Raw genomic sequence first — 22,288 nt, 5'->3', positions numbered from 1 at the left:
AGAGCTCACACTGGCAGGGAGCGGGCGTCACCCCCAGGTGCAGACACCTGAGAATCAGCACAGCAGGCCCCGCCCCCAGAAGACCAGCTGGAAGGACAGGGGAAGAGCAGGTTCTTAACCACAGCGCTGGAAAGCTCCAGGGGACGTCGAGGGATTTACAGTATATAAAAGTAGAGGGTACCTCTCCTATTTTTTTTCTTCCTTTTTCCAGTACAACTCATTTTTATATCAGACTGTAAATATCCAAATTTTCTCTTTTTCCACCTTAACTACAATATTTTACCACCTCTTTTTAGGTTTCTTCCTTTCTGACTTTTATATTTCTAAAATTACAGGTCCTAGATATATTTTCCACTTCTAGATTCCCTTCAACATACTCAACTTAATTTTGGGAGATATATATGGTTTGTTTTGTTTTGTTTTGTTTTTTGTTTACTCTGCCTCATTTTCTTCTACAATGGCAGAAGTTAATACCATCTAAAACATGACCAGCATGCACCCAGAACCTAGTGGTATACTGTGCTGGTTCACTCTGTGAGATTATATTCTCTCTTCATTCCCATTCTGCCCCTCTCTTCTATTTTCTTTTCTTTTTTTTTTTTTCTTCTTCTTTTTTGGAATTTTTGGCCTTTTATTTTTTACTACTTTGTTTTAAAATTGTTTTTCACTTTAATGGTCCTTATGTTTTATTTTGTTCTGATCTTTGTTTTCAATTTCTGGCCTCTGACCTCGGCAGAGTCATTTAGGGTGAAATTTACTTAGTTTGTGGTTGATATTCTGGACTCAGCCAGTTCGTACAGCCACTCTGCACTGAGCAAAATGACTAGAAAGAACTCACCACAAAAGAAAGAATCAACTGCCACAAATTTGCAGAATTTGGATTACAATTCAATGTCAGAAAGCCAATTCGGAAGCACAATTATAAAGCTACTAGTGGCTCTGAAAAAAAGCATAAAGGATCCAAGAGACTTCATGACTGCAGAATTTAGATCTAAACAGGCCAAAATTAAAAATTAAATGAGATGCAATCCAAACTGGACGTCCTAACGATGAGGGTTAATGAGGTAGAAGAAAGAGTGAGTGACATAGAAGACAAGTTGATGGCAAGGAAGGAAGCTGAGGAAAAAAGAAAAACAAAAGACTATGAGGAAAGGTTAAGGGAAATAAATGATAGCCTCAGAAAGAAAAATCTATGTATAATTGGGGTTCCAGAGAGTGCCAAGAAGGCCAGAGGGCCAGAAAGCATTTGATTTGAACAAATCATAGCTGAAAACTTCCCTAATTTGGGGAGGGAAACAGGCATTCAGATCCAGGAGATAGAGAGGTCCCCCCCTAAAATCAATAAAAACCATTCAACACCTCAACATTTAATAGTGCAACTTGCAAATTCCAAAGATAAAAAGAAAGTCCTAAAGCAGCAGAAGACAGGAGATCCCTAACTTATAAGGGGAAAAATGCTGGATTAACAGCAGACCTTTCCACAGAAACCTGGCAGGCCAGAAAGGCCTGCCAGGATATATTCAGGGTCCTACATGAGAAGAACATGCAGCCAAGAATCACAAAATCACACACATAGATCAATGGAACAGAATAGAGAACCCAGAAATGGGCCCTCAACTGTATGGTCAATTAATATTCGACAAAGCAGAAAAGACTATCTACTGGAAAAAGGACAGTCTCTTCAATAAATGGTGTTGGGAAAATTGGACATCCACATGCAGAAGAATGAAACTAGACCATTCTCTTACACTACACACAAAGATAAACTCAAAATGGATGAAAGATCTAAATGTGAGTCAAGAATCCACCAAAATCCTTAGGAAAACACAGGCAACACCCTTTGGAACTTGGCCACAGCAACTTCTTGCAAGATACATCTATGAAGGCAAGGGAAACATAAGCAAAAATGAACCATTGGGACTTAATAAAGATAAAAAGCTTCTGCACAGCAAAAGAAATAGTCAACAAAACTAAAAGACAACCTACAGAATGGGAGAAGATATTTGCAGATGACATATCAGATAAAGGGCTAGTATCCAAGATCTATAAAGAACTTATTAAACTCAACAGCAAAGAAACAATCCAATCGTGCAATGGGCAAAAGACATGAACAGAAATTTCACCAAAGAAGACACAGAGATGGCCAACAAGCACATGAGAAAATGCTCCGCCTCACTTGCCATTAGGGAAATACAAATCAAAACCACAATGAGATACCACCTCACACCAGTGAGAAGGGGGGAAATTAACGAGACAGGAAACAACAAATGTTGGAGAGGATGTGGAGAAAGGGGAACCCTCTTGCACTGTTGGTGGAAATGTGAACTGGTACAGCCACTCTGGAAAACTCTGTGGAGGGTCCTCAAAGAGTTAAAAAAATAGAGCTACCCTACGACCCAGCAATTGCACTGCTGGAAATTCCCCAAAGATACAGATGCAGTGAAAAACCATGGCACCTGCACCCCAATGTTTACAGCAGCAATGTCCACAATAGCCAAACTGTGGAAGGAGCCTCGACGTCCATCGGAAGATGAATGGATAAAGAAGATGTGGTCTATATATACAATGGAATATTACTCAGCCGTTAGAACCGACAAATACCCACCTTTTGCTTCAATGTGGATAAAACTGGAGGGTATTATGCTGAGTGAAATAAGTCAATCAGAGAAGGACAAACATTATATGGTTTCATTCATTTGGGGAATATAAAAAATAATGAAAGGGAATAAAGGGAAAAGGAGAGAAAATGAGTGGGAAATATCAGAGAGGGAGACAGAACATGAGACATTCCTAACTCTGGGAAATGAACAAGGGGGTAGTGGAAGGGAAGGTAGGCGGGGAGATGGTGTGTCTGTGTGATGGGCACTGAGGGGGGCACTTGAGGGGTGAGCACTGGGTGTTATGCTATATGTTGACAAATTGAGTTCAAAAAATATACAAAAATTTAAAATGCTTTAAAAGTTTTAGAAGTAACTTTAGGGTAGCTCAATTAACCAACTGCTAAATGTATCTATCACAGATCCTTTTAGAGTTTATTCTCCTGTTTTTAAAATTTACCAATTAGAAATATCTTTTACTTTATAAAAACAAATTATTGAAACTATGCTTATTAGGATTAAAGTCTAGAAATGGGAAGAAAACATTTACCATTTCAAGTTCATTAATACTAAATATGGGTGTTTCCCTAGTATTATGTAATCTCGTGCAATCTAGTTTTGATTCCTGAGCACCTAATCAGTTTATAGATTATATAGGAACCTTCATTCCTTACTTTTCTCCTCCAATGAGCCACTTTCTCAGCTGTTTCTTGGTCTTACTGTAATTCTGCCAAAGATGAGTTACTTATGGATACTAAGAAAGTTGCATGCATATATGTTTTAATACAAAGCAACATTTTTTAGTAAGAAAGATGAGAGGATTAGACCACATTAGATCGTTTTTTCCCATTAGTTAATCCGCTCTGTTTTTCTTCCTCATTACTATATTAAGTTAGGTGTCACTGGTTGAGTCTTTCCATTGGATTGGATGCACAATCGTTGCCAATTGACAGTGGATTGTGTCTGCTGACTCCATCAGTCTCTCAAGTACCATGGAGGAGGTAGAGATAATGGATAAGCAATGAGAGTTAAAATCAGAGTAATCCTTTTGCAGTGGCTCAGCACGTCTAAGGAATTGAGAAGAGGGAAGGAGGTCTATTAGGGCTGGATTGAGTTTGGCTGCTGGAAGGGTGTGGCAGATGGCATTAATCAGATGACCAGGAGTTCAAATGCACAGGGAAAAGGGTGCTATTACGCATGGAAGCAAATAATAAGCCTTGAGATTCTAAGGAATTTACTGAAAATATACAAAAGTTGGGATCGTTTAAGAAGTGGGTTTTGATATCTCTGTACACTGAGAGCAATTATTCTATAAAAGATAAATGATTCATGAGATGATTTTAGCAAATTCTGTAGCTAGCACAACACTGTTCATTGAGTAGAAGTAAATGGATAGTAAATTTTGTAATTTTAAACTTAAGATGTAAAGATTTATACAAGAAACACCATGCTCTTGATATTCATATTATTCAGAACTGTGAGAATAGTTGTGTCCAGGAATTTGCTTCTTTGTTTCTTCTTACAAATTTTTATAGGTTTACTTCTTTCCAGGGTTTTGTTTTCTGTTTCTTGTTGTTATTGTTTAATAAAAACAAGTTTACAGAATGCTTTCCAGTTTCTCCCTTTATTTCAGCATTAACTCCATATCTACTACTGTTGTCATTAATGCTACATATATTTATTTGAATTTTCATTGTTGGAAGTTTAACATCTAATTAGAAATTGAATTATTAGGATTTTAATTTAAAGCAACATTTAATATTTGTTATTGTATGTTCAGACTAGACCAATGTAGCGAGATATTGGGGAATAGTTTTCTTGTTGCTCTGGGATTGAAAACCAAGACCTCAAGCTAATGGTGAAAAGGCATTAAGTGCCCACATTTTAAAGAGAGTTTCTTACAATTGGTGCTCAAAGACTCATTCCATTTAACCATAAAAGCTTCCGCTCACTTCCATGGCTGAAGTCACAGGTTGTATTCCTAGGGGAGCAGACTGTGAGATAGAAATTAGCATACAGGATATTTATTGGGGAGCATTCTTAGGATTAAAAATAAAATCTGTGAAAGAAAGAATGAGGAATGAAGCAAAACCAGGCCAGGGGTGGTATATGAGGAGGAGTTTGAATTGTGTTGTAGTCTCAACAAAAGCCGGTTGAACATCTGGAAGCTAAGGTGGCCCTTCAGAGTTGTCTTGAGTTGGAGCAAAGGCTGTGCCTTTCTGTCTCTTTATCGTCAGTCGTTGGGCAGGGGATAAGTCTTTTATATCCCCAAGCTATGGGATATGAGCTACACAGGATGAGGGCTTGACTGAGAGTGAAGCAGTGCTTTTTAGCTTATATAGTCCCTGGAGAGGCCACCAGCTAAGGACTGCATGCTGTCCTTTGAATTGATGTTTACCTAAAGATAATGTTTTTTTTCTCTCTGGCTACTTTCAGGAGTTTTTTCTTTGTCTTTAGTTTTCTGGATTTAATTATGATATCTTTGAATGCATTTCTTTGGATTTATCTTATTTGGGGTTCACTTCATGAATCTATTGGTCTACATCTTTCACCAAAATTGTGATGTTTTCTGCTAATCATTCTTCAGATAATCCTTTGACCCTACTCTCTTTTTCCTCATTTTGTGGAATCTTTTGTTTTTGTCCTTTGAGTCTCACAGTCTGTGTTTTAGGAGACTCAGGAACCTATTTAAATCTTTTATTTTATTAGGCAATGGCTCTGTTTAGGTTTAGCTCACAGGTCCTAGTCTACTTTAGTGGGCTCTAGTTCTGAGGATGATGGAATTGTAAGGGTCTTTGTGATGGTTATTTTTTTGGCTTTGTGTAACAGGAGTGAGTGGGGCTCCCAGTGGTCTCTACTGCTTCTGCCTGAGAGGCAGAACTCATTTTATGAGGCAGGGATTCCTGGTGCTTCTAGCTGAGGGAAAGAAAGTCTCTGGCCTGTTGGGGGGAAGAGTACTCCTGGACCTGGCAGCTTATTGGGTTGGGAACTTCCCCTTTGCCAACTCTGTGCCCCTTCCCCTTTGATATTTCTTAGTCATAGAAGGATTCTCAGTCCCAGTGGGGAAGAAGAGCACTTCCTAAGCCAGGGCTTGTTGTGGTAGATACCCTATGCCTCTGGGGTATGGAAAGACCTTCGTAGCCTGGGTGCTTGTAGTAGGATCCTTTTTGCTGGTGTCTGCCATCAACCCTCAACCACCCAGTGTCTTTTGGTGTTGGCATGCAGTCTCATTCAGACCTCATGGATCTTCCTAGCAGAGAACTTACTGAGATAGGATCACCTTTGCTAGTGCTGTCCTGTGTTTTTCCATGTGGGAGAGGAATCTTAGTTTCTGAGGAGAAGGAGAACACATTTATTGAAGACTTATTGTTAGTGGTCCTCCTGTTGATCCAGGGAAGGAAAGAACCTACCTGCACTGTCTCATTTTGCTAGGTTGGATGTCAAGAAACTCAGGGCCTGGGTTACCTTCTTTCTTACCCTGGGATCTCTCATCAGTTCCCCTCCTGCCCTGAGCCTTCTGAGTTCTCCTTTGATTGTCTCTTTCATTATTTCCAGCACTTTTAGTTGTACTTAGCAAGGAAGTGGAGAGGAAAAATAGAATAAGAAAAAAAGAAATCTATGTGATCTTGCCTAGACTGAAAGTCTGAGAGAGCAAAATTTTAGAAAATAAAATATCCTAAGGTACCACCAATCTGTAAAACAGTATTTTTTTAAATGACCTTTAATATCATCATTCTAATGTTTAGGTATTAAATGCATTAATTATAAAATATTGAGTGAATATTTATAATTTGTAGATTTAATTTAATGTGTCTATCTTGCTCAGCTATTTATTCCAAAAGCATGTATCCCAGAGCACCCACACAGTGTCTGCTTAACAAATGGTTTTTAAACAATTAAATTACAATTTATATTTTTATAAAAGATAAATCAAGGCACAGAGGTTTAGATGGCTTGCCCAAAATTATATAACTAATTATTGGTGAAATTAAGGATTAATATTAAGTATTTTTTTTCAGTAGGCAGCAAATTCATTATATCTGGAAACAAATTCTTTTGTTAACTGTTGCAGCTTCTATTTTATTTCTGATATTTAGATATCTCAGAATAACATTAGACAAGCAATTATTTTTAGTAAATATTTGGTTATCCTATGAGATTTGTTAAATAATAATACGTTTAAAAAGTTATCAAAAATATTCTTTATTTGATAATCCTAAATTCAAGGATGAAGAATCCTAATGATGGAAAGTTTTGGATAAATGAAAGCATATATTTATTTTCATTTTGTGTTTTTCACTATAAGCATACAAAATATTAGATTAGTTTCAAAGGAGTTTTTCCTTACAGACAATTTAGATTTTATGAGATCTAAATTGCTGATTATTATTATAATGTTATTAAATGATATGGGAAAGTATAACTGAAGATACTTAAATTTTTATAATTTTAAGTTGTATGATGGATATAAATACTATCCAATTTTAGTCCCGAGCTAGATTCAAAAACCAGTAATACTACCATTGGTGTTGTTTGAATACATGGTCATTGGATAGGCAACTATTTTAAAATAATTTGGAAGAAATAAAATAATTCTTTAAGAGAGAGTCTGGCATACTGTAAGTATAATTGATTAGGTGTTGAATGAAAGGACTCAAACCTTGGGTTGAATACTTAACTTAGCAGCCCATTACTTGGGGCAAGCAATTTAGTGTTACAATAGGCTTAGTTTCCTCATTTGCTAGAGGAAAAGTAAAAATTCCCACTTTATATAAAAGATTGTTTGGAATATGACAGATACCATACAGTTCAACTCTTAGACACTGCTTAATAGATGCTCAGAAAATTGTCATCATGATTTACTTGTATGTTCCTTTATTTGTGATAATGGCTCTATTTTTTTATCTTGATAAGCTTACTAAAGTATGTGTCAGATTGGTGATTCAGAGCATGACTTTATGATAAAAATGATTCATACTAGAGCTCGTTTTAAATTTTCATAAGTTGGCCATATCATGAGACCAAATTGGGTACAATAGTGAGATCAGGACTGCTTGATGATCCAAGTATTATGTTAGGTTGGAAAGCCAGGTCAGCTTCTCTGTGAGACAGCACATTTTAGTTGTATAACAAGACTTTAATGAATTGGAAGAAGAATGCTGCTTTAAAATGTTATATTTAGATTGGAGAAAGAAAAAAATGGAAACATGTTATATTGAATTTTATTTAATTTAACAAGTAGAATTGGCACTGCTAGAGAAAGTCTTCATATGCTACAGTAGTCTCAAAAAGAGAAGAAATAGTTTTGCTTAGCCTTGAAATTCATACTGAGCTGAAGCATTCTTGCATCTGTGTTTTTGATAAATTTCCCTTCCATATCTTTCTAATAAGTTGGTATCTTCTGAACTTCTATATCTTTAAACTTCTGAAGTATACTTTAAATTTGCAAGGAATTTAATTAGAAAGTAGTGGAAACTTTCTCTCTCTAATCTTTTCTAGCCAAGTTTTTAGTTTGCTTTGAAGTTCAAGACCTGTCACGGTTTGTATCTAGTAAACATGAAAAGAAAGTGGTTAAAGAGACTCACCATCAGTTGAGATGGCTTTATTATTTTTACATTAAAAACAGACCATTTTAAAATTTATATATTTGAAATCAGAAACTCAGATCCTTTCAGGTATAAGTGAGAACTTTTCACTGATGTATTTTACATTTAAATCAGAAGCAGTTCAGTGAACTTCACGTACTTGTCAAAACATTTTGATCAGCTTATTTATTGGCAGATATCAAATGATACTGATGTTTTATGTGCTTCCCAGGGTATACTTATGAATGTTAAATTTTTGCTAATTTTGACTTATTTTAATATACACATTATAATAATCTTGTTAAACTCTTAAATTTGAAAAATGCATATGCTCTTTTATGCATAAATACTCTGAAGGATTTTTTCTATAGTACAAGTACCAGTATGTAGGAATACACATACACATGCACACAAGGATTTTTAGTAGATCATTGTCTGTAATGGGAAAACTGGAAACATTAAGTGCCCACAAATAATAGGAGTAATTTCACTCAGACTTTAGAAAGTTATAATACATTATATATTATTTTTTTAGTTAGAGCTTTTAATGTATTGATAAATTTGAAAATTATGTTACATGGTATTATTTTGTAGTAGAATCCATTGTTTTTTAAACAACAGCCCCAGGAAGACTCAATTATGTATATATATTTGTATGAACATAGAGGAATAATAGATAAGACCAGTTGTTTAATAAAATACGTGATTCACATGTTCAAATGAGTATATATTATTTTATATGTTTATGTTCATATTTTTAATATATTTATATATTTCTAATTAATAGGAAAACATTAGTCTACTGTATTTATTATTCCACAAATAGAAACATAAGAACAAGGGCCATCCTCATAAGACTTATAAACTAAGAGAGTTAGTTTGGGAAGGGATGTGATGAGATTTAGGCAGGTCACCAGTTGTGACCAGTCTGGGTAAGCCATATCTGTTCAATCAAGATCCCTATAGGAACCTTGGCACAATCAAAGTAAGATACTTCGGGGATGGCATGTTTATAAAGGGAATAAATACAAGGGTTAGAGCCAGGAATGGTATAGGAGAAACTCAAAGGATTGTTCAGGAACCAGTGGTTACCAACAGCACAACTATTACGAATAGCACAACTATTACCACTGTCAGCTCAAGGAGATAAATGGAGGGAGATAAGTCAGAACTCAAAAGGAGAGGAAGTCATATTATATACTAAATGACCTTGATTAGTGCAGTGATCTTTGTGTAAGGGACATAGTCAGTTCAAGGTAAGCTTATAGACAGAGAACCAAGGAAATAAAAACTTTGAGCTGTTTTTATATTTCCCACTAGCTCTCACCAAGGCTCCCCATTTAACTGAACCCAACCAGAGGGTAAGATGTCCTCTATATAGACCACTTTGGGCAGAGAACAGGGCATTGAATAGAAAGTGGGTCTTAAGGAGTAACCAGAAGCTATCTGATATATATTTCTAACATCATTCTTGAACTAAATAATTCATATAACCCAGAAAGGAGAAATCTTATAACATGCAAAATATTGACATCCATTTTCTTCATGGGCATACAGAACTATTCTTTAATTGGCCTAAGCCCAAAGACAGAATTAAAAAAAAAAATTGAAAGGCACCTGGGTGGCTCAGGTGGTTAAGCATCTGGCTCCTAATTTTGGCTCAAGTTGTGATCTCTGGGTCTTGGAATTGAGCCACATGTTGGACTCTGTATTCAGTGTGAGCCTGCTTGAGATTCTCTCTTTCCCTCTACCCCTCCCCCCATTCATGCTCTTTCTCTTTCTCTCTCTCTCTCATAAATAAGTAAATCTTAAAAAAATGAATTTGCAGATGGCATTGTTCCTAACTCTCTGTACCTAAATCCTAGTGCCTTCCTAAAATCCTGATGAGGGTATAGCACATGACATCTCCGAGTGAGGGCAGGGGTCTGTAGTTGTCTAAAATGAACATGGCTGTGGCCCCTGCAAAGTGTAGATTGGTCTGAATGATTTTAATAGTGTGTTTTTAAAAAGATTTTATTTATTTCTTTGAGAGAGAGAGAGAGAGAGCACATAAGCAGGGGAGAGGAGCAGGAGAAGAGACAGAAACAGACTTCCCACTGAGCAGGGAGCCTAAGGACTCTGGGGTCATGGCTTAAGTCGAAGGCAGATGCTTAACTGACTGAGCCACTCAGGCACCCTGGGTCTTTTTTTTTTTTTTTTAAACTTCTAGCATGAGTGCCAGATGTAGCAGAAATCAAGGTTATGGATGGGGAGCTGACATTTACTGAGTTTTAGCACCTACCAGGTACCTTGGAGTGGTTTACATAGTCATCAATCATATTTTGTTCATCAAACCTGTATCATGGCCATTATTTTACCAATATTGTACTGATTAAGAAACAGACACTCCAATGGGTTAATTAGCTGGAGTTCAAGAACTTTCTCAAAGATGATGATAGAATCTGGAATTGGATCTAGATCTGTTTGGCTTTTCTGGCATAGCTCTACTTGGCTATGTGGAGTCATTAACTATTATTCACCTGTCCCACAAATATGATTTTCCCTTTTCCCCTCTCTCATTCCCCTGTCTTTCAGTCATTCCCTTACTTATATATTTAACAAATATTTATTTAGTACCAGCTCTGTCCTAAGAATTATGTGTAGTGCTGTTGATACCAACAAATGCTTGTAAGAAGTGTTCTCCAGGTAGCAATCCTATGTATTCCCCTTAACCGTAAATCTTTTACCTTTGAGATTCTTTGTCTCAAAGAATCTTCCCATCTATTTACTATGACTGAGAATTGTTCCTTTGTCTTATTTATTTAAATTAAAGTGTAATAAAAATAAACCTTTAAAAAAAAACTCAATGCTGTTTCATTATTGAAGAGAAATAAAGATTCCATAATATTAAAAGAAATATGAAATAAGGAAACTATGCAAAACAGTGTTCTTAAAAGGGACTACCTAGTTTTATTGAAACAAATTGGTCTGCCCAAGAAGTATGTAAATGAGGGTACAAGTTCAGGCCTGTGTTTTAATCAGGCTAAAAGTATATCATATTCCCTTAAATAAGCACATCTTCCATTTTTCAAATTGAGAATTGGTTTCTGTTAAAAATCTTTCTTGTCAAAGACAAGTTAAAACTGCTGTTCAAGTGTCTTGTATCACTATAACCACAAAGCTAATACACATTTGAACTCATTTTTTCCCTATTTAGACACACTTGTTCACTCTTTGGAAAGTCCCAGATTGGGTTACTTAAGTAATCCTATTTTTGTAACTGAGCCAGTGTTGTCATCATCAAAATTACAACTGATTCGATACATAGTGTCGAGAAAGAGGACTGTGACATAAAAGCATGTGCTGATTCCTCTCATTTTGCATTAGTTACATTGCATTATGGAGCTGTAGGACCTGGCAATACTTTAGTTCACCCTTTTATAATTAAATTAGGTGATCTTCAGTAGGATAACATTCTGTAGATTCCATGCATATTATGTTTTGTTACCATCTTTGGATGTGATTTATGAGGAGAAAAAATATGTGTACATACATACATACATACATGTATCCCCTGCTTTTCAAAAGTTCACATTATACCACCTAGCTAGTACAAAAGACATACAGTGGTACCTATTTTCTCTAACTGAAAGAAAACTGAAGAGGATTTTTGCTTTTATCAAAGAAGTGAAAATAGCATTCAGTATTTTTCTGCAGCAAGCCAGTACGCAGAACCAACGTGCACCCTGAGCAGTGAAAGCGGCCCTGCCAAGGTCCTTCTTTGAGAACTAGGCCCAGCATCTCAGCATCAAGTTGCCATAGCTTTGAACTCTGTGAGCATCTGTCCCTTATCTCAGTTTATTTTGTGTATCCACTAGCAAGATGTGTCCTAAGATATCAGAAAAGCATAAAAGAGGTTATTTTTTGGGTCTGGGAATGGCTAAAAAATTTTCCACGTAAATGAATGATAATTACTTCTTTGCTTTATACCATTTTAGCTTACAAAAATGTTTCATGGGAGTGCTCTTTTTTCAGATAGTAAAGGAAACATCTGTGTGTGTGATTTTCCAGTTTCATTGGCAGTATTGTAGAGTAGGTTCTCCTGCATCTGAGCCTAGACAAGTCACCTGACCTCTTTGATCCACTTCTGTAAAATGAAGGAATTGGGCAAAATACGTGGTTTTCCTCCCATGTTGCAGTATTTCTTGAAGTCACTGAATACGTAGAGTTGTAGCTGGTGAAGCCAAATTGGCTAACAAGGGGCAGCTCTTCTCCTCCCTCATGCTGCAACAAAAGTCATTATGTTTTGTTTTCTTTGTTAATACTCCCAAGTAAGTTTTCTAATTCCTGATGCTTTTTCACCTATTCATCAACAGTAAGGCTTATTGTATTCTATTTTTGGCTTCATAGTAGGTTCCAACTTATATAAAACACACAGACCCTGGAATAATCAATGGTTTCTTTAAATTCTGCAGTTAGTATAAAATATAAACTATTAATCCTGTGTTTATGCCTGGTTTCTGCATGTGAGATAGTTAAGCCTATGTTTAATTTTCTCTCTGTCAGCTTCAAAGCAGGATATTATACCATTGCTCCAAACCTCTGGCATTCCCTTGATTTTGTTTAGAAGGTATAAATCTAGTAAAGCATGAACAGAGAGTTGTTGCCAAACTGATGGCTGGATTTGTCTGTGTAGATTGTATTTCCACAGCTGTCACTTGGGATGGTTGCTCCCTGTATAAAGTAGTGCTAGAGTCATTCACATGCTTGGGATTTTAGTCTTAGATGTTTTAGCACTTCCTACTTTGAGTTTCACATTGTAAGGAATATAATGTGCCATTCTAACAGGTGATATCTCATCTTTTGTATCTTTTAGGATAACATGTTGTGAATGAAATAGTGTTTTACATAGAGCTTCTGGGGAATTTTTTGCCAACAATCATTTGACATCCCATGTGCTCTATTGTAATAAGAAAGCAGAATAAACAAACTTGGTGGTCAGGATCCTGTTAGAATAAAAGTAACTACAATTTCTTTTATAACGATGAAAAAGCAAACAAACTCTGCACAGTCTTAATCAATTTTTTTTGTTTGTTTTTTAAAGATTTTATTTACTTATTCCTGAGAGGCACAGAGAGAGGCAGAGACACAGGCAGGCTCCATGCAGAGCCCGACTCCAGAGGGACTTGATCCCAGGCCTCTAGGATCACACCCTGGGCTGAAGGCGGCACTAAACCGCTGAGCCACCTGGACTGCTCTTAATCAATGTTTAAATACTAGTCTCCCAGGCTGTTGCTTGTTTGCCAGATAGTCTTGGGTGGGGGTAGAAATGGGATGCAAACAAATGATTACTGTAAAGATAATAGAAATTATCTTGGTAAGTGGAATACAAACTTGTTTCAAACACTTACCAGGCCAGTTTAGCTCATAGCATGAGTTACATCTCCCAGTCTGGATTATTTCACAGACTGGATTACAGCAGTTCCCCCTCATCTGCATTTCACTTTCTGGGGTTTCAGTTACCTGAGGTCAACCATATGATCTGGAGGCAGGTGATCCTCCTGATGTATTATCAGAAGGAGGATCACCTGCTTTACATTAAAACCTAACATTGCATACAGTGCTTACATCATTCAACTCACTTCATCTTCTCAGGTAGGCATTTTATAATTTCATATCATCACAAAAAGAAGTGTGAGTGCAGCACACCATATTCTGAGAGAGAAAAAGACCACATTCACTTAACTTTAATTACAGTACTTTTTAAAAAATTGTTTTATTATTATTGTTCTCAATCTTTTACTGTGCCCAATTTATAAATTAAACTTTACCATAGGCAAAGAAAAAAAACATAGTATGCATAGATTATGGTACTATCTGAGGTTTCAGGCATCTACTGCGGGTGTCTTCGAGGATGTCCCCTGTGGATAAACAAGAGCTACTATATTTCTGACTCACAAACTGCGGGGGCTGTTAAGTATGCTAAAATACAAGGCTGGCATGTATTGGGTAGTGGCTTTGTTTCTTAAGATTACTGAATAAAATTTTATTGCATCAGAAACTGTCAAATCTAAGAGAACTGTCAAAACTAAGAGAAGTTAACTGATGTACAGATCTCCAATATATGTCATGTCTGCTGCCATTTCAGTTCTCCTTACCCCACTCTGACTGTGATCAGTATTATTAACTGATCATAGTTCTCTTTCCCACTAAGCCTAGATTTAGCTTTAGAATTGTGCTCAAATCAAGAGATACTGACAATTGGGGTACCTGGGCAGCTCAGCAGTTGAGTCTGTTTTCCACTCAGGTCATGATCCTGGGGTCCTGGGATCAAGTCCCTGTCAGGTTTCCTGCAGGGAGCCTGCTTCTCCCTCTGCCTATGTTTCTGCCTCTCTCTCTGTGTCTTTCATGAATAAATAAATAAAAGCAAAAGAGAGAGAGAGAGAGAGAGAGAGAGAGAGAGAGATACTGACAGTCTTTTCTAATTAATGAATCAGAATTATTTGAAATTTGTTTGCCATCCCTGGTAGTTCTAAATTTCCTGATGGAAGAGGATAAATAAGGTAGTTAGTTGACTATGACTTACTCAACCCACTGGACTATTTAGAAACTGAGGCAGAAGTAAAACAGGTTACCTGGCTCTTTCTATTACCCTATACAGACTAAAAAGGATTTTGAGATATTAGGAGGAAAAGTGCTTTAGGGGTCTGATTAACTACAGCTGTCTTAAATTTCTAACAATGTTACGGCATGCATTTCACTTAGGATCTTCCAGTAATGGAAGATTACTTATAGTATATAATAATTTTGTTTTTCATCATTTGATCCATAATTTAATTGTATTTATAAAAAGATACAAATGCATGCACACACAGACATGTATATGCACACAGAGGGTCATTCAAGATATTTTTCTTTTTAGAAAGAAGGTAATGTAATATTCCATTTATGTTCTGAGAAACACATGAAATAATGAATAATACTATTGGTAAGTACCATGATCATTTTTCATTTAGGCTGATTATCCCAAGAAAAGGATTCCTAATTGAATTCACTTTTCCCTATGGTTTTGATAATTTAAAAGTGGATATACCTATAAAAATTTGATAATTTTCATTAAAAATTTCAGAACTGAGTTCAAATGGAAGAAAATAATTTCTCAAAAACTCTAAGTCATTTGGTTAGGATATCATAAATAAATTCTCCATACTTGCCATTTTGAAATTAGATTTAGGTAAATCTTTCTCCCATTTTATATTCACTGTTTTTCATTTTTGTTTTTTGTTTTGTTTTGTCTTTTGCTTTATAAACAGTGAAACTGTTTATCTCATTGAGTTGTTATTTTGGGGGGACAAAAAAGTGCAATACACAGATTCATTAACTTATAATGGCTCATTTTAGTTTCTCATTTAATTGATTTTTGAGGCGATTACTGTAGCTTGATTTTTTTTCCTCTACCTCTCTGGTAATAGAAAGGATATTTTATTTAGGAAAATATGAATAATAATAGTGTCAGTAAGCATGCTCAGAAAAGAGATTTTTAAATCTTACTTTGGAAGCAGTGATATTATGCTCATAAACTTCAAGTTTTCTTTGTTTCTTTTCTCCTTTTCCTTCTCTGAGAAGCTTTGGGAATAACAAGAAGCACTTCTGAAATTCCCTCTAGCAAGGGACTTATATAGGGACAGAAATATATAAACATTTTTACATCCTTAGTCATTAAGTATTTCCAAAGAAATTTTAAGAGTTTTTTTGATAGTCCTTGGTTTTACAAGCAGAAAAAGGACCAATGTTTACTCTTTCCACACACTTCAATAAACAAATACCTCTAGTATCAAAAGAAGTTGGACTAAACTTACCAATTATCCCGTTAGAAAAAATGTATTGAGAGCTTCTTAGATGTAGTCCAAACTATTAAACTCAGACCACATCTTTAGGGGCTTCTATTTAATTGGGATGTACCTCAATTTATTAGAGATAATTAAGTAGAAATTAAATGACTATTAATTTTAAAGATACAAAAGTCATTTTCACTTTTGTAAAATGGAAGAAACAATCCATCTGACTAATAAATGTTGAGCATCAGTTATATATAAGGCGCTTTGTGAAGGGAAAGGTTATATTCAAAATCCTGATAAAAGGTTCACTTTTATTTGCCTTCATTTATGTCATTTTTACTGAAGAAAATTGCCTTGATATTTTTGCTAATAAACATTTTATTAAAAAAATTATGAGAACAGGGGATCCTTGGGTGGCGCAGCGGTTTGGCGCCTGCCTTTGGCCCAGGGCGCGCTCCTGGAGACCCGGGATCCCACATCGGGCTCCCAGTGCATGGAGCCTGCTTCTCCCTCTGCCTATGTCTCTGCCTCTCTCTCTCACTCTCTCTGTGTGACTATCATAAATAAAAATAATAAAAAAAATATGAGAACAGAAACTGATAAAATAGGCTTAGATTTCATGAATTCTTTAGAAAAATCATTACCCAGGTTATAGCTATTAGAATTGCTTTGAATATATATATATATGTTTGTATATATATATACACACACACACACACACACATATACACACACATATATATATATTCACTATATATATAGTGCGTGTGTGTGAATATATTTTAGCAGCCTAGATTAAGTCCTATTACATGAATGATAATGCACATGAAATTATCTTAAAAATCTTGACACCTACGTGACTCAGTCAGTTATGCTTCCAACTCTTGATTTCAGTTCAGGTCATGTTGAGGATGGCGAGATGAAGCCCTGTTTCAGGCTCCACACCCAGTGCAGAGCCTGGTTAAAAGTCTCTTCCTCCCTCTCCTCCTCTCTACCCCTGCTCTCTCTCTCTCTCTCACTCTCTCTCTCAAAAAAAAAAAAAAAAAAAAAAAGATAATATACCATGTAGAATGCCACAGTTTGGTAAAGTAGTTCTATATTGATATTAAAATGTGACCAGATACACTGATCTAGACATGAGCACACATCTGACATATACTGACTTGATGGTTCTCCAGCACTGGGATTCTAGTTCCTATACCTACGCCTACTCATCCACCCACATCTATTGGATAAGTGCTTAGTTAAATAGAGGGACCTTGGGCTATGTTCTCAAAACAGGCAACCTCTACCTTTATTGAGCAAAACATTGGGTGAAAGTAGCTACATTGTGTTATTGTGCTCCTGGCCATAATTTGAGTGAAAAACTACCACTATTGTTATTTTTTCTTGGAAATAACTTTCTTTATGAATGAATATGTGAAAGTTGGAGAAAAACAGTTTCAGGGATCTGGAAAACTTATAGATAGGGAAGTAGTTCTCAAGGAAATATAAAAATAATCAGCAGGAGTGTGAAATGCCATGTGGTTTTATAAATGCATATAGCTAAGATTTTAGAAAATATTTGATTTAGCCAAGAGACATGGGTTGATCATGAAAATTCTGCCATTCACGAAGGAGTATGGGAACCAAAATAGAATTCACAGCATGTTTCCTCTTGTCCCTGCAACAAGTTACCACTTCAACAGCTATAAAGATTAATTTGGTGCAGGACATTAAGTCCAGGCTACCATCTATGTAACTAACTATACACTCTCACTGTGAAGTCAGATAGATTTGGGACCTGAGTTGACAGAATGACAGAAGATTTTATGACATCAGGAATGTGTTTTATTTATGATTGATTAATGACATTGCTATCTAGTCCATGTTTGTGGAATAAGTACTGAGAGGAAGGCAAGAGCAGCAATTAGATGACCCTGTCCTTGGAAGGTGATATGAAATAAGATTGATGCTCTAATACTGACATATTGACAAGGCCTTGGTCTTGGCATGTGGTCTTTATGCATTTTCATGATATTCTCTTTAGTGTTGTATACATTATCACATATTTAACCTCATGGAACTATGAATATGGGTATTTGTTGCAAAAATGCCTATTGATGGAATTAGTAACAGATTTTTGCTTCTATGGCAATGCATGGTCTGTGGACAGCACACTGAAGTTCAAGTTAAAGATTCCTACTTCTCTTTCCTAAATGATTTCTTTAATGTTTTGGTAGTTCAAGTTACACAAAGAAAGAGATCTTGGATGCCACATTCTTTCTTTATACTGCTGTAGGATTTCTTTTTTTTTATAATAGCATGAGATAATGCCTATTATACATAAGAACTCTATGGAATAAAGCTCAGTGCAGTGTGTATTAACTTTTGTTTTCTGGCTGTTATAATGACAAGATAAACATAGGCATAATGTTTTTACTACTTACATAGAAACCTGCAATGGAACTTCATAAAACTTTGACCTCTTGAAATGAATTCAAATGGAATTATCTTATCTTTTGCTTGTTATTTGGCTTCTAGAAATATGTGTGCTAGAATAATGGATAACTGTATAAGAAATGGCACAACATTATTTTATGAAAATGCTTTTCTTTCCTTCAAATAAAAAGTTAATGCTAAAAGTAATAAATCTGTTACTGGTTAAGGGTTCTTACTGTACAGTGTCTTAGGATAGTTTATGTGATGAGATTTTATTAAAATTATTATTATTATTATGTTACATTGTCCTTTGAAATCATTGAATTGCCTAAATAGCATTATTCTATCTCTACTTGATAAAACAGAGAACATAGAAGATTAATTTCGATACAGAATAGAAAATAAAAGAATCATAATATGTACCTCATTTATTAGAAGGGAGTACATATAAAAATAGTCATTTGAAGAGAAAAAAGTGAATTATTTTAATTTTCATATCATCATAAAGCAGTAATAAGTGCTATCTTTATATGAAAGTACATAGTGTGAGTTTGTGTGTATTTATAAGAGACATGATCACCACCAGGTTTTTCTTAGACTATCTGACATATTATCGACATATTATAGTTTCTATATATTATTTAATTGTTTTTGTTTGTTTTGTTTTAAACAGCAAATGCCAGTCTTCTTGGAGGAGGAGGTGGTAAGTCCTGAACATCACTTATTTTAAAATATATTTTTTACTACACCAACCACAAGATATTAAGTAAGTTCTATGATACTTATAAGGAAATTAACTGTAATTATTAAACAAAAAATGATAATCTTCTAGAAAATAATTTATAATAAAAATATATACATTGGTTAGCCTAAATGTAATTTTGAAAGACTTCAAAATATGTGGAACATTGTTTTTCTTCTCATCAAGCTGTATTTCTACCTTTGGCATAAGCTGTAACAGCTCTAAGCTATTGAGACAAACACACATATAGGAAATGATGGAGTCACTTTTGATATAAATTCTAAAACAATGCATTTGGAGACTTGCAGTTTTAGGGTTTTTTTCTATCAGAATGATATTACAAAAGTTATGGCTTTGTAGCATGAGAGCTTGATATATCAGCCACTTAGGAAATTAACATCTGCATTTTGCTTTTTCTCTTAGCTTGTTTAGAGGAGAATAAATGAGATCAAATTGAGATGAAGAGAGTATTTTTTTGATACCAAAATCTTGGAGATGTTTATTATTTTAATTTCTTTATTATTATTATTATTATTATTATTATTATTATTATTTTAATTTCTGGGTTGAAAGATGAAAACTTTCCTATCCCATCTATATCTAATATAGTAGGGGGGGAATATACAATAGAATACAGTCGCGTTAGACCCAGGTAGACATAAATAGGTTTGTTTTCTCTCTTCCTCTTTCTTTTTTCCCCATTTGCTCCTTCTTTTCATGTATATTGTTGAAGTAAATATAATTGCACTGAGATTTAGGCTTTCAAAAAAAATTCCCTGGCCATCATGAGGAGGTTATTGAGTAAATTTTATTTGGAAACTAAAATCTTAATCATTGTTCATATATAGGAATCAATAGATTTTTAGAAAACAGAATCCTGGAAATAGAAATATAAAAAAATAAATCTAGAAAGTACTCTTCATATTATCACGTTAATGTACATTCTATGGTAGAGTATTTCTTGTTTTCTTCCCTAAAGTACTTTAGAAAATATAAATCGACAGGATTTCTCATTATATTTTTGGGAAATTAGAAGGGAAAATTTTCCTTCAGAGTTGGGTTCCAGTGAATTTTTATCTCTAGGTCTCTTTTGTAAAGAAAACATTATTAAAATAAATCCCCCACAGTGCTGATATTCTTACAAAACACATTAGTATTTTAACAAATTTGATGAATACTGTTAAATAGGAAAAATCTTTCTCATGTACAAGTAGTCTAGATACAGACTAGAGAATGGGAGTGGGTTTTTTGTTGTTGTTGTTGTTTTTTTTTTTTTTTTTTTTTTTTTTACTGACCCGACCTGTGGCCCGTGAATGTACCCTAGCTGACCCCTGTGACCGTTCGCAGCATTTTACAGGCCAACCCAGCCCTGGGCCCATGGCTGATGTGGTTCTGTTGAAAATGGTGCACTCTTATAAAGTGGTTTTCCCAGTGCCTGTGTGTGGCCCACGGAGATGGATGGAATGAGCCCCTGTTTCCCATGATCCTGGGGAGCTGGCATGGCTAGCTGGTGGGAGAGTAATTCCATGGTGTCATCAAACATTAAACTCTTACTTTTTTGGTCTTTTTCCCATAGTGCATAGAACTTAGGGGTCCATGGTAGTAACTGGAGTAAATGGAGCTCTAACCATTATAGATATGGGGGTCAGGAGGAATAAGAAAGTTGGGGGAAGAAAAAATTGGCCCCTAAAAGATGAGTCTGTTTTCTTTAAGCAGCTTTCTCTGAAATCTTACATTATCCTAAAACTTACCAAATGGTCATTTGTAGATGTATGTAATTTCATTCCAGAAGACAATGCACTCATCAAAAAGTGCTTGGTGTTGTATTTTCTTTTGGCCAGATTATATTTAACTAATACTGATTATTACTTACCTCAATACCTTTCTATTTAAAATGTAATGATCTTAGCTGTTTTACAAAGGAAATAAAAACAACAATATATTTTAATAGTGGAAAATATCACATACACAGGTTGACATGTGCCAAATTTATCTTTTGTTTCAATGAAGCTTAGATAATCACAAACAGAATTTTAAGGAAAAACAATAGTTTTCTTGAATGGGCATGCGGAAGAAGGGGAAGAACTTGGTACTTCTGGCATATAGCAGATGTGTGTTAGGTCATCTCTATTAAAGGTAGGAGTGACAAGTGGAGTGACGTATTTAAGAAACTTCTTTTTAGTTGAAATCAAGGGCAGGGTCAGAAGATTCTGCAGGTTTTTTAGATCTCACTACCAGAGAGATTGAAACGCTTTCTTTCCTCCCTTCCTTTCTCCCTTCTCTCTCCCTCTTTCTCTTTCACTCTCTCTTGCCCTCTCCCTTCCCTTCCCTTTCTTATTGAAGAACAGTTGACATACAAAGTGGTATTAATTTCAGGTGTACAACATAATGATTCAAAATTTACATATATTATGAAGTGGTCACTATAATAAGTCTAGTTATCATCTATCATCATGCAAGGTTGTTACAATATTATTAACTGTATTCCTTGTTCTGTACATTACATCTCTCTGTGTTATTTATTATATAACTGGAAAGTTGTACCTCTTGATTTCCCTTACTTATTTCATCCATCCTCTTACTCTCCTACCCTCTGGTTCTCTGTATCTATAAGTCTGTTTCTATTTTGTTTTGTTTGCTTATTTGTTATTTTTCAATGATGTTTTGTTTTTTAGATTCCACACATGAGTAAAATCATGGTATTTGTCTTGTCTGACTTATTTTACTTAGCATATTACCTTCTAGGTCCATCCATGGAAAGATTTCATTCTTTAGTATGGATGGGTGCCATTCCATTGTGTGTGTGTGTGTGTGTGATATACACACTATGTGTGTGTCTGTGTGTGTATATATATATATAGTATATATAGTGTGTATATATATATATATACATATATATATATATACTTATATTTATATACACACATTTTATTTGGAAACTAAAATCAGATATATATATCTCCTATATTTTTATCCGTTCATCTGTCTCTGGATATTTAGGTTCCTTCTATAGCTTAGCTATTGTAAATAATGCTGTTATGAACATAGGAGTGCTTGTTTTTTTTGAATTAGCATTTTAATTTTCTTCAGATAAATACCTAAAAATGGAATTGCTGGAATTAGGGC

At 35.1% G+C, this 22,288-nt stretch overlaps 1 protein-coding gene across 4 annotated transcripts in view; it reads left to right on the top strand.

Moving 5' to 3' along the window:
* Positions 1 to 22,288, top strand: part of MACROD2 (mono-ADP ribosylhydrolase 2) — a 1,929,479-nt gene that overhangs the window by 436,868 nt on the left and 1,470,323 nt on the right. For all 4 annotated transcript variants that reach the window (XM_049100432.1, XM_049100431.1, XM_025469286.3 and 1 more), the window contains exon 4: positions 19,094 to 19,123. In XM_049100432.1, coding sequence (XP_048956389.1) covers positions 19,094 to 19,123 — 30 coding nt within the window. The remainder of the gene's footprint in view (positions 1 to 19,093; positions 19,124 to 22,288) is intronic.

This window comes from Canis lupus, chromosome 24, assembly GCF_003254725.2.
Source record: "Canis lupus dingo isolate Sandy chromosome 24, ASM325472v2, whole genome shotgun sequence".
Taxonomy (NCBI): Eukaryota; Metazoa; Chordata; class Mammalia; order Carnivora; family Canidae; genus Canis; species Canis lupus.
Note: the sequence above shows the minus strand (reverse complement) of the source record. Positions and strands in the feature narration are given on the sequence as shown.